At 37.5% G+C, this 14,176-nt stretch overlaps 1 protein-coding gene across 2 annotated transcripts in view; it reads left to right on the top strand.

Moving 5' to 3' along the window:
• CPQ (carboxypeptidase Q) overlaps positions 1–14,176 on the top strand; it is a 453,907-nt gene that overhangs the window by 84,612 nt on the left and 355,119 nt on the right. For both annotated transcript variants that reach the window (XM_040972619.1, XM_040972620.1), the window contains exon 2: positions 9,363–9,828. In XM_040972619.1, the coding sequence (XP_040828553.1) occupies positions 9,396–9,828 (433 nt within the window). In that variant the 5' untranslated portion in view covers positions 9,363–9,395. The remainder of the gene's footprint in view (positions 1–9,362; positions 9,829–14,176) is intronic.

A 14,176-nucleotide genomic window follows, 5' to 3' on the forward strand; every position in this document is an offset into this window, starting at 1 on the left:
ATGGAACAATTTTAAATGTTGCATTGGTCTGTTTGTGCTATGTTTCTTTTTTTTTTTTATTCTTTTTTAACAAAATACCTGCCACTAGAGAATTTATAAAAATCATACATTTATTTCCTCACAGTTATGGGGACTGGCAGATTCAAGGTCAAGATGTTCCCAGTTGGAGTCTGATGAGGCCTACTGTCTGATTCCAAATTGGCAGGTCTTCCACAGTGAATGAATGCTGCGTCCTCACAGGAGAGCAAGAGAATGCTGCCTCCAAATCTCAGTCCTAGGCATGCTGATCCCATGAGTAGGGCTCCTGTGACTTAACTTTGTCCCAAAGGCTCTCATGACCTTTTTTTTTTTTTTTTTTTAAAGATTTATTCATTTACTTGAAAGAATTAGGGAGAGGCGAAGAGGGAAGAAAGATTCGATAGGTATTGCCTTAATACTAGGCAATAAATAGTGGAGAAACAGCTTTAAGCCAAGGAATCATTATTTCAGGTTTCAGATGTATCTGAGACAATGTGGAAGATGGCTTGGAAAGGGACCTGGGTTGAATACAGTGAGCTGTGCAAGGATGTTTTTCCAGTGAGGGTTAATGAGGCTTGGAGATAGGAAAGAGATGAGAAGTATGGAGAGGAGGGGATTTGGACATTAAGAACTTGAAAGTGAAGTTACAGGCAAGATTTGGCCTGCATTGGAAAGTTGAGAATTTCCAGGCCTTGCTAATGGTGCAATTAATTTATAATAGTAATAGTAGATTATATATTATTCAATATTAATATATAATATTATTTATACATTAAGGTATATATATTATCCAAATGTCATATGGATCTCCAGGAAGCTCCTAAATGTAGTATATAAGTTGGGAAAGTATTCACAGATGCAGGGAACAGGGAACTGACTAGCAATTGTTTAAAACAAAACAAAATGAGCAATAAAAAAAATTTTCTCACCTAACTATAAAGTTGGTGAGTGGCCTTGGCTCAGCTGCTCAATGGTGGCAGGGTCAGTTCTTTATGGCTGGATTGGGAGCGGCAGTTTTGGGTTGTGACTACTTTCCTGTTAGGTTCTTCTGCTTGACTTTCTTTGGGAGAACTGGATCACAGGGCCTCCTTTAGCTGAAGGATGGTTGTAAGAGTAACAGAGGGAATTGCTGAATTCTCTTAAATAAGTAGCTCATTGTTTCCTCAAAACAAGCAGTTTGTAATGCCTGTTCTGTTGTTCTGAAATAAACATCACCAGTCTGCTTATGTATATTCATATGTATTTTTTAATCCATCAAAATTTTTTTTTCCTAACTCTAATATACGGAAGAAAGTAAAGGGAAGCAACTCATAATTGAAAGTATTGAAAATTTAAATTCTGTGACATGACTGCAGTAAAAGATGCAGTGAAGTGATCAGATGATTGCTTGGTGAATGTGACAGCAGTAACTGCAGATGGCACATGGCTGTGGTAGTGGTGCTTCATACACTAAAAGCAGCATGATCAGTGGTATTTTATCAGCTGTTGACAGAGTTCTTCTTGAAAAGATCAACCAGCATTAAAACTATCTAGTGACTATTTTGTGTTTTTGTAGTAGGAGTTAGAGTCGCTCTTAGGTAGTACTTTTTCATGTTACAAAGTTATATGGAATACAATAGAAGTTTTAGGATGCAGGTTGTCATCTCAGTAGCAGTGTATCTACTCTCCTTGGCCCCTGTCAATGAATTACCAGTAGAATTCCCGTACCTTGTGATAACCTGATACTCTCCACTCTACATATTCAAATTGACTCTGCTTATACTGAGAACAGCTAGTTGGATTAATGGGACTGGACACGTTGTACTTCAAACAGAACTCCAAAAACAGTTTTGATTGCCAAGGTGGCAGGACAGTGGCTGTTGAGTAGAAAATTAACAGTGAGAACTGGATTTTTTTTTTTTTAGTTTTCCCAACATATCAGTTTCTGGCATATAGTGAATTATGTTAGCATTCTTGAATGGCTAAAAAAAAAAAGGAGCATTGGCAAAATGAAATGGAAGCCTAATATTATTTGAAGTTTGAATTTAATAAAAGCAAAAATCTTCCTGAAGATAATTAAAAGGCTAACTATAAATCCGGGAATGTTATCAGGAGTTGAAAATACACTTTGGAGAACCAATCTGCATTAGGATTTAAACTTTCCTGTGTTTAGATTTGCTACACACTCTAAACTGAAAATCAAGAGTTGAATTTTATCAGTGAATTCTGTTCGGTAATGGAAGACGTAAAGAGAAATATTTAAGTTTTCATGTAAGTATTATATTCAACCTTTAGAAGAAAAAGTAACTGGCACCATAAAAATGTTAATAAAAATATCTGGGCCTAAATCTTACTACGGTTTTTCAGCATTTTCTTTTCATTGTGTTTATTTCCACTGTGTTAGTCTATTCATTCTGGTATTTTTATCATAACCTGAGACATTTTCAACTATAATTTTTTCAAGAATAATATTTAAGAATAGAAGCAAAGGGTTTGTTTTGTTTTCCCAAAATATAAGCGTATTATCATAATATAATTCAACATAAGAAATACATTGGCTTTGTCACTTTGCTCTAAGATTTAAGTAGAAAAGGAATAGAATGACATTATAAATAATTGCATTTTTTAAAAGAAGATAATCTGTATTATATACTGATGATAACACATGAAAAGCCAATAATTTTTTTTTAAAGATTTATTTTTATTATTTTTTCATTGGAAAGGCGGATATACAGAGAGGAGAGACAGAGAGGAAGATCTTCCGTCCGATGATTCACTCCCCAAGTGAGCACAACGGGCCGATTATATGCCGATCCGAAGCCAGGAGCCTCTTCTGGGTCTCCCACGTGGGTGCAGGTTCCCAAAGCTTTGGGCCGTCCTCGACTGCTTTCCCAGGCCACAGGCAGGGAGCTGGAAGGGAAGCGGGGCTGCCGGGATTAGAACCGGCGCCCATATGGGATCCCGGGCGTGCAAGGCGAGGACCTTTAACCACTTGCGCCACCGCGCCGGGCCCAAAAGCCAATAATTTTTAAACAGTGCTCTAAAGTTGCCTTTGAATATATAACTTTGCATATATTTACACACACAAAAAAAGGATCTATCTGCTGATTCACTCTCCAAGGAGCCACAATGGCTGTAGCCGAGCCAATTGGAAGCCAGGAGCCAAGAGCCTCTTCTGGGTCTGCCACGTGGGTGCAGTATCCCAAGGCTTTAAGTCATCCTCCACTGCTTTCCCAAGCTGTAAGCAGGGAGCTGGATGGGAAGTGGAGCAGCCAGGACATGAATCAGCACCCATATAGGATCTCAACACTTGAAGGAAGAGGATTAACCAATTGAACCATTGCACCAGGCCCTCCTGCTTTTGTTGAAGCTCAGCTTAAGCGTATGTCCTAATCATACACTATTTTAGCCACTTCAGATATAGAGCTTTGTACCTGTGACTGGTCTTTGAGAGTATGGATATTATACTATACATTTTTGTTTTCAAATGCTTAATGGATACTCACTACATTTTGGTTAAATGAATAGAGATGAAGTTATGACCCAAAATAGGATAAGGTACCTTTCACAATTGAATTAAGAGAAAATGTTGAAGATAATACCATTTGTTTTTGTAGTTTACCATAGAAAAACGTTCTCCTCCATGTGTAGACTATAGAGAAAGGTCGTTGTAGCTTATTAATTTTATTAATCTGAAATGATTTTGTAGGAAAATGTATTTCTGAGGTAGGGCAGACTATGAGTCTCAATATATTTTTGGGTGGACCCTGCTGAAAAGAGAGTTTTTAAGAGGTTAATGTGGTGCCAGATATTTGTGTTGGATAAAAGAGCATTCAGCTTCTAGCCATTGTATCACTCATTTTACCCAGACTTCTTTTTCTTGAGTAAGTAAATTGTACCTGTTTACCATTCCTTGTGTAAAGTTATAAATTTTAATCTTCTAAAGATACCTCTGAACTTTCAGGGGTATCACTTGTTACTATTTATGAAAGATTTTGGTCAGTAAATCTGTATTAATGTGATCCAATGTCTTTTTCATCTTATACACTAAAGTATTTGTACCTATGGATATGTGTTTTCATACTGAGGTGGGCTGATGTTTTGTCATCATTTCCTGCAAACCACATGATGCTCTCATTCACCGCCCACCTCCCTGTACCTGACTCCAGGCTTAGAATGTCTGTTCTAATGCTTGAAGACCTTAACTTTGTGTTCTAGGAGACAGTTGCTCCTGATGTTTGGTGCTTACTAAATCTTATTTTGCATATATACTTCATTAGTTTATACGCTTCTATCCCTCACTTAGAACATACCGATTAGGCAGTCGATTGTAGTTTCTATGTTCTAAAATTACAAAGTCTATTTTTTAGTGTTTTTCTTAAGTAGAATATGCTGTATCAACATGTGGTTTGATTTTGTTATCTCTTCTGATATAGACTGTTTGTAATGATTAGAGATATAGAATTGTGCGTTCTAGTAATAAATTATAGCAGTAGTTTTTAAATTTTCTTCCAGGGAAAATCAACTTTTGAGTCAACTAATAGGTACTTAGCATTTGCTAATGTCAGGGTTCCAGGTGATTTCTCAAGCACCTCATTGTTCTGATAATTCAAAATCACTAAGACTTCTAAAGCACAGGTTACTCAGGGAACAACTGATGCTTTAAAAAGTAACAAGCCATCATCTTTTAAATTCATCTACTTTTAAAAGTAAGCATTCAAAAAAAATAAAAGTAAGCAATCCATTTCTGGAAGTTAAAGATAAATATAGTAAACATTGCATTTCTGAAAATTTGAGATTAAATGTAGGTAAGATATCCAGAACAGCATCCAAAGGTATATGCTTCTGATATAAAGTAAATATAATTACATCATTTTAGCACCAAAAAATGGCTCAACTGACCATGTGAAAACACATTAAATATGATCAAAATGTAAATGTTTATTAATGCAGATGATATACATATTAAAAGTTGTAAAAATGATAACTTGTTAACTTTATTATTATTTTTTGAGAAGCTAAGAGCAAGAGACAGAACTAGAGATTTCCTAGGTGCTGGTTCACTCCACAAATGTTTGCAATAGCTGTGACTGAGCCAGGACTGATACCAGAAGCTGGAAGCTGGATTTCCAAAATGCTGGTTCACTTGTCACATGCCACAACAGCCAGAGTTGTGTCAGGTGAATGTCAGGAGCCCAGCACTCATCTTGAATCCCTCTCATGAGTTGACAGGACTTGACTAGATGTGTCAGCTCCTGCTTCTTCCCAGGGTGCACACTTGCAGGAAGCTAGAGTCAAATGTGCAGCCAGGTCAAACCCAGTCACTCCAACACGTCACAAGCAGTGGCTTAGCTGTTGCTTCAAACACCCTCTCCTGAATGTATCTTCTAACTAGACAGCAACCTTAGTTCATGACGTTCTAGTGGTTCTGCCATGGAGGATAATTTTCATTCCATGCTGAGCTGTTTCTCAAGCTTGTCTTCAGATGAAGTGTCTTCTTTGTAGCTTTATATGATTCCTTAAAATCCCCTTTGTTCTTCAGTATTACCATGGCAGTCTTTGCATGAAGAAATTATTATAGTATTTGCTTCTCAAACCTCATTTGTTATCTTTCATTGCATTTCTATTACATATATATGCTTACAGCTTCCTATATATATATTTACTACTACAAGAAATCTGTGTCAGTCCAGTTTCTTGGTTGATTATTCTTGCTGGTTTATCTGCTGCCTGGGAATCACAACCAAGGCCTTGATTAATTTTCTGCAAAACAAGAGTATAGACAAAGAATCCTTAAGCTATCCTGTGTTGCCACAGTGTTGTTTCTATTATACTTATAATCTCTGACTAGCAATGGATTGTGAAATAATTATTTAATATTTGTAGATTGCTTACAGAATATTTAATAAGCAGATGCGTCTTGTTAGTGTTAAGGAGTACATGGTTTATAAACCTTTATTTTTTTTTATACAACAGTACATTGAAAAAAGTATTTTGAAGAATAAATTGCAACCTTGTGAAATATTTTGATTGTTTAACAAAACATAGCCTTCAAACAGAACATCGAACTGCAACTGTAGAAACCAAGAACTTATGCACTTAAAGGACTGAAATAAAAAAGGAAAGCAGCAGAAAGGTGTAGTTTGCATAATCTTCCAAACTGTTCCTAACATTATAGCAAGTTTTTATTCTTATAGCTTGTTTGTCAAGGAAGCATGCCTGGTGTTTTTATACCCTAGGGAAGCTAAGACCCACAGAGATTAAAGACTCATTCATTCCTTAAATAGAAAAGTATTGAATTCCTATATTTCAGTTCAATATTCAAAATTGCATAGGTGAATAAATTAGCCTCCTTGACTACACAAGAAGGGAGGAGATATTTATAGACAGATATGTAAGTGATAACATGGTTAGTTATGATTGGAACATAGAGATGGGGCAATATACTCTGGGGTGTTGTTTGCTGAGGCTGCGCAGAAAAGGTGCATTTTTAAAATAAATTATTTTTCATGTTACAGTTCCTTAGGCTCAGGGATTTACCCTTCTACTCTCTCCCACCATTTCCCCCCAAATGTTTCCTTTATATTGTAATGACAGTTTAGTCCCTCAACAAAAGTCACAAGTCCATCATTCTACTATTTAAGTCAATTTTGACATTGTAGGTATAGAGAATGTTATCAAATCCAGTGTTCTATTGTCAAGATATGTTTAACAGTTTCATTGAGGTTTTAAGGCATTTTGAGAATGAATGAAGATATTAGCTGGAAGAATGAGAACGGTTGAAAAGAGCCTTACAGTGACAGAAATTCTGTGTAGGTAGAAGCATGTCTATGAAGGGCCTGCAATTTGAAGATAAGTGTGAGGTTCACTGCAACTAAAATTTATTGTCCAATGCAAATATGAACATAAGTATGGAATTTTAAAATGCTCAATACTAAAAAAATAAAAAGAAATAGGGAAATTTATTGGTATATTTTATTTAATTCAATGAATATGAAAATTTATTTTTTATAATTAAGTAGTTAGAATATATGTCTATGTCTGCTCTCTCCCTCTATGTGTGTGTGTGTATCTATCTATCTGTCTATATATATTTATGTTTACCACAGAAAATCTCTACTTAGATAACAATCATTTTAGATGTTCACTGTATAGAAGCTTAGAAATAGTCATGTGTGTATATGTGTGTGTGTGGAAGAGAATGAGACCCAAAATGCAACTGTGTGCTCTACAGATGAAAAAGAGTGATAAGGTAGAAATATTTGTTGGAATGATGTTTTGAATCGCCTGTTTGTCCGTTGATGTAATTTACCCTTATAGTGTAGTTTACAACCATACTTTCCATTTTTTTTTTCTGTGGGTGGTGAAAGACCAGCTTTTAAAAATTCATTACTTAGAGACTAATATTGACACACAATGCACTTTTTATTAGAAAACTTCATGAACAGGCATAAAAAGAGGATGCCATTTTTAAGTCATTGCCTTTGATAGATGTTGTTTTCGTTCACTGTATGCCGTATATAGCAGAACACCACAGGCTGGGTCACTTACAATAAAAAGAAATTTATGGACTGATAGTTTCAGATGCTGGGAAGTCTACTATCCAAGGGCCTCATCTGGTGATGACCTTGTTGCTGTATCACATCACGGCAGCATGTATTGGTAGCAGGAGGGCAAGAGGGAAAGAGAGAGTGCCAGGACGGGAAAACTCATTCCTATAATAACAGTTCTGCCCTCATGACCAAAACACCCTTTGAAAGTCCCTCCTCCTGCTACCATCACAACAGCAATTAAATTGCAATATGAGTTTTCAAGTAGGCAAACATTTAAAACCAGAGCAAATATATAGTTTTTTTTTTAAAGATTTATTTTTATTATTTTTTTATTGGAAAGGCGGATATACAGAGAGGAGAGACAGAGAGGAAGATCTTCCGTCCGATGATTCACTCCCCAAGTGAGCGCAACGGGCCGATACTATGCCAGTCCGAAGCCAGGAGCCTCTTCCGGGTCTCCCACACGCGGGTGCAGGGTCCCAAAGCTTTGGGCTGTCCTCGACTACTTTCCCAGGCCACAGGCAGGGAGCTGGAAGGGAAGCGGGGCTGCCGGGATTAGAACCGGCGCCCATATGGGATCCCGGGCGTGCAAGGCGAGGACCTTTAACCACTTGCGCCACCGCGCCGGGCCCCAAATATATAGTTTTTAAGAACATGTAAACTCGAGCTATTGAATTTTTGTAATGGTAGAGACTTTCTGTGTTACTCAATGGGACAGTCACTGCCACCTGTGGCTATGGAGGACTTACAGTGTATAATTGATAAACTAAATCCTTCATTTGGTTTAATTAGGCAAGCACACAAGACTATTGTGTACTTTATTGTGCAACACTGGGTACATTAACTCTTAATATCTATACTTACCTCCTGTGCACTCGTAAAAGCAGTTTGTGGTTCATGAATTGGGACTGTAGAAGTAGAAAGGTTTTGTGTGTCTTTGGCAAGTTATTTAATCTTCAGGTGCTTCAGGTTTTGCATTTGTAAGATAAAGGTAAGAAAAACCACATTGTAGGGTTGTTATGAAGATTAAGTTCATTAACAAATGCAGTGTATTGAAAATACTCTTTGACACATACCAAGCCATATAAATATTTCTGATTGTTATGTTGGTAATGGATAGCACATAGTTAAATGGAAACAAAATTCTTTTTGTAGTAACTTAGATTTTCTCCTTCTAAAACCGTACCACAGGCCCTGACACATAGTTGGAATTGAGTATCTTTCGAATGTCAGTGTAAATTGCTCTCCCTTCCTCTTTTCTCCCTCTCTCCATTTCTCTCTCGGGTTACATTAAAAACAAACTGCCCTTGGAACACAGATGAAACACTAAGGGTTTTTAGGGAAAAGAGTGATAAGGAAAAAATGGACCAAAGATGACAGCTGAGTAGGCTTGTGCGTTTGACAGGCAGAGGGAAGAGCATGTGGAGCCACTGCAGCCATTTGGATTGTCTTCTGAACAGAGGCAGGTGCGGCAGAGAACACTGACTCCTGTTAGAGATACCACTGCTCTCCCCGGCCTCCCCGTCTCAGTTATCATCAGACTCTTTTGGAATATATTATATAGGATTGCTGCTAGGTAACGTGATTCTATAGTGTTGTTGTGGTTCTTTACTAATAAGGCCACTCAGTGCCTCTTTGCATATGAGTCATGGGATTTGTAGTGTCTGAATTTGATTGTGGGTGTTAGACAGCAGTTGAGAAAAAAAAGAGGAGTGCTTCTTGAGATCTCTAAGTTATAGGAAGAGGCTGTGAGGTCCCCACCCCACCCCCCCCTTCTTTTTGTCCCTAAAGCATGCTTTTTCACTTTCATAGGCTATCTTATGAGGAAAACCAACTGTTAAAAAAATGAAGTTTCCTGTCTTCACATTTGTTGGTATTGTTCACCTAGTATCCCTGGGCTCTGGAAGAGCTATTAACAAGAATAACATCTCTCAGAGGACTTTTCAAGAAATAAAAGAAGAAATAGCCAGCTACAGAGACGTTGCTAAAGCCATCATCAATCGTGCTGTGTATGGTGAATCCCAGAATAGATCTTATGAGCGATTGGCACTTCTGGTGGATACTGTGGGACCTAGACTGAGTGGCTCCAAGAGCCTAGAAAAAGCCATACAAATCATGTACCAAAACCTGCAGGAAAACGGACTGGATAATGTTCACCTGGAACCAGTCAAAATACCTCACTGGGAGAGGGGAGAAGAGTCTGCTGTGATATTGGCACCACGAAGACATCAGATGGCCATTCTGGGACTCGGCAGCAGCGTTGGGACGCCCCCAGAAGGTATTGTCTTTTCACATCCCTGTGTCCTCAGCTTGGAATAACTGATTGTGGTATTTTGGATTCATACTGAATTCATACAGTCATAGTGATTTTATATAATTAGGAAGAAAAACACGATTTCCCATTTTGTCAGCTTAGTTGATTCTCTGTGCTCATATTCTTCTTTGTCCTCCTTTCTTCCACTTCATACTACTTCCTTTCTGAAAGAAAACCGTTGTGTAAAGAAACCCCTAGTCCATGGCATGTGCGTACCAGTTGCGTTTAGCACTTATTGTCCACAGGTTGAATCCACTCAGATGACTGTGTACTGAGATGACTGCATCAGTCCAGGCTCAGCTCAGTTTCATTCTGATCTCCCACATGGCTGCTAGGCACCGAAGCACTTGGGATATGATCCACTGCTTTTCCATATGCATCACTAGTAGGAAGCTGAATCAGAAGCACAACAGCTGAGATGTGAACTGGAGCTCCTGTATGAGATGCCAATGTCACAGTGGCAGTTTAACTCTGCACCCCTAGGCTATATGTTTTTGTTTTAGAGCATGGCTCAGTAATATTTTTCCTGGGGGTCAGAATAGCTTATATTTCAACTAGTGTTTCGTCTAAGCTTATACCCAGCCCCTTGAGCCAGTGTGGCTTCTCTCTTTTGAGGTGGAATCTGCATGCAGTTTGGGTAATGTTTTTAAGTCTCACCCATGCTGTGCTTTGACTGTTCCTGAGCAGTATGCCTAGGACATGTGTACAGATTTTGAACCTCCAGGACTTACTAGGAAACTAGAGTCCTCCTTTATTGTTTCTTTCTCTGCTTATTTGTATTAAAGTTCTGATTTTCTAGCTTTTTTTTTTTCGGTTTCTAGCAGGATTGTGAAGCTATTGAAACCGTCTTAATTATTTCCCACCAATCTCTCCACTGTTTTCAACAACACCCTTAGGCATGAGATTCTTCATATTCTACTCATGGAAAAAAAAATCAATAAGCTGCGTATAAGCACTGTGAAGCTCTTTATCCTTGTGTTTTCTCCTGGGAGAATGCATATATTACTACTGCTTAGTAGGTAGGTGCAGTGTCAGCAGCATCATCTAGAGTGACATGCCTGTAGTACGAGGAGGAGATGCTGACAGCTCCTGGTCTTCTAGGATTGAAGCTCCCATTGTAAGATCCTTGCCTGTGAGCAAGCTGGTGCAGGGGTAATCAGGACCCACATGTCCTCAGTGATTATACTTGTGGAGTTTTCAATGTAGGAACAGGTGCTGGGTAGAAAAATGAGGTACTAGTGCTCTTAGTCAAGCCTGCCTGGAAGAGAACTTTTGCACGTGGATATTGGATCAGAGGGAATGAGAACCACATATCCTTCCAAGGATGATACCTTAGCTTTGAGCTGAAGACTGGAGGAAGAGGCAATCCCATTTTCTTGACTGTACTTGCCTAGAATAGAGGGTCCATAAAACAGTTCCTGTTACATGGAGCTAGAAGTAGAAGAATAAAGCACAGTATGGCCCAAATATCATAGACTGATTGCTGTAATTGAGACTTAATAGATTTTTTTTTGATGAATGTGTTTCAATTTGCTATATGCCCTTCAGACAATTTTGAGTGAAAAGAAAACTGATTAAAAACAATTTCTTCACTAAATCTTTGGAATAAGCTGAGTTTGTCTCTCTACTATTCTGAAAGCAGCTCTGAAATGTACAGTTTTGATTTAAGATCAATGATTTGGTGGCAGAAAACCCTCTGGTATTCATAGCATGCTGATATTCAGCATTGGTGTTTATAATGTCAGTCAGGAGTTTGGTCCACTTGATTTCTGTCAAGCTATGACCTTATATTAAGAAACAATTTAGGAAGCCTTGTTAGTGCAGTAGGTAGCATGTCAGTCTCATAAGAAACAATTTAAGATCCCCTTTTCTAAGCCATTCTATGTCTGAGAGATAGACCTAATTCTTGTTCTTTATTTTTTTAACTAAAGAGAAAGACCTGACTCTAAGAAGTTTATGAAGAATACTTGTGGTTGTCCCATCAGGAAGAAGCCATATTTAAGCACGGACAAGAATCCAATCCCAGAGTTTGTGCTTGTAGTCTTTATAATGTTTTACACACAAGCATTGTTATTTTCATTTGGAAATTTTTTTTGTTGTTTGCCATCTAACTAAGCCAGAGCTATTTCAAAGGCTGCTGATAGTAGATATATCAGTTTCTGTATCTTGTCTTTGGATGTGTTTCATTGTTCTTGCTGATGTCTCATACTCATTTCTCATTATGTAGTTGGGCCTGCTTCTCTCTATCACCTTGGTATTGAAAACTAAGCCAAGTTACTGATTGCTCTTGGGACCTTTAAAGCCCAGTGGAGAGTATTTGACTAACTGGAATCTATTCTTGTGTTCCAAGACTCATCCCCCTTCTCATTCAGCAGGTAAACAGTTGTCTGGCAACTAGACTATTTTAGGTTCTGAGGAGACTGGAGAGTAAGGCTGGATCAGGTGTGGAGAAATCCCAAAGGAGGCAATATAGAGTCTGTATAAAAAGATCTCTGGTTGAATGGTAGGCTGATACAGAGCCATCTCTTAGGTATGCTCCCATGAGCCCATATTCTAACTTTACTTTAACCACTAATTAGTTGTATCACTTTGGTTGAGTTGTTTTTGTCACCACAGGCCTAATTTTTTTTTTTTTTTTTTTTTTTTTTACCTATAGGATGAGCAGTTGTTGAGATTGGTTGAGATGTGATTCTGTAAAGTTTCTTCCAGATGAAAATGTGATTATATGAGATTCTACATGAGACTGGTGAAGTTAGAAATCATGAGATCTTGGCTTTTCTAAGCATATGGCTATGGAATAGATCCCCTATGTAATTAAAGGTGACTTTCTGACTTTACAATTCTAGGATTGAGTATTGAAATATATGTTGAGTGTATACATGTGATAGGTTGGATATCTGTGAGCTGTCTGTGGGAAGAATAGGTAGAGATAACACTACATTGTCACTTGCATAGGTAGTAGACTGAGTAGTTAATTCTAATCTTTGAAGAGCAGAAACAGTTTGAACTAGATATCTTATAGGATTTTAATTATCTTACAGAATAATTGGCAAGGCTAAATAAGAATGATACATATTTTCAATTGATTTTTTTTTTTTGGAAATAAATGTCAAGGTTACTCTGTAAAGTAAGGTGCCCAAGATTGTCACGAAGCAATGAGCTTCATAAGAAGACTGCTGTATGTGATGACTTAAGTGCTTTGTTCCCTGTCACATACATGGGAATTATGGTCAAGTTCTGGACTCTTGACTATAGCATGACTCAGTCTGTCTGTTGCAGGTATTTGGGGAGTAAACCATCAGATCTCTGGCTTTTGTTTCTTTCTGACTTTCACATAAAATGAAAGTAAATTAACAACCATTGAAAAAAATAAGTAAGAATTTCTATTTTGTGAAGGATAATATAAACAAAGTTGAAAATCAACAGGAAAAAGAAAAATACCCTTTGGCATACTAGGCAAAACATGTGATATCTCTGTGGAATTGGCTTACCTAACTAAGCATGATGGTTTTCAGTTTGGCTTTTAACCATTTTGTTGCAAAAGACAGGGTTCTGTTCTTTAGGGGTTAGTAGTATTCCATGGTTTATATATATGCCTCATTTTCATTCTCTAGCCATCAGTTGATGGACATCAGTTGTGATTCTGTATCTTAGCTGTTGTGAATTGAGCTGCAGTAAAAATGGAGGTACAAATAACATTGTCATATGCTTAATTCATTTCACTTATGTAAATTCTCAGGATTAGGATGGCTGATAATATTTTCAAATTTCTAAGGAATCTCCATATTATTTTCCATAGTAGATATAGGCAAAATAGTCTATAAAATATAACATCCTTTCATGATTGAAAAAATAACCCTTAAGCAAATTGGGTCTAGAAGACACATTCCTTGCCAAAATCAAGAAAGTTTATGACAACCCTAACAGCCAGCATCATATTGAATGGGGAAAAGTTGGAACATTTTGGTAAAATCCAGAACTAGACCAGTTGGCTCACTTTCACCATTGCTATTTAATGTTGCTCTGCAAGTTTTGCTTAGAGACCTTTGGTGAGAAAAATCAAAAGGATGCGGTTTTGAAGGGAGGAAGTAAAATTGTCCCTGTCTGCAGATGATATGATCCAATATACAGGGGACCCGAAAGAGTCCACTAAGAAACTACCGGAACTCATAAGGGAGTGTAATCAACTTTCAGGTCATAAAATCAACACATAATAACTAATAGTCTTTTTATACACAAATAATGCCATGTAAGACCATTATTATTCACAATAGTAACAAAATTAAAAAAAATTTGGAATAAACTTAAGAAA

This window comes from Ochotona curzoniae, unplaced genomic scaffold (assembly GCF_017591425.1).
Source record: "Ochotona curzoniae isolate NIBS_2020 unplaced genomic scaffold, NIBS_Ocur_1.0 contig_2318, whole genome shotgun sequence".
Classification (NCBI taxonomy): Eukaryota; Metazoa; Chordata; class Mammalia; order Lagomorpha; family Ochotonidae; genus Ochotona; species Ochotona curzoniae.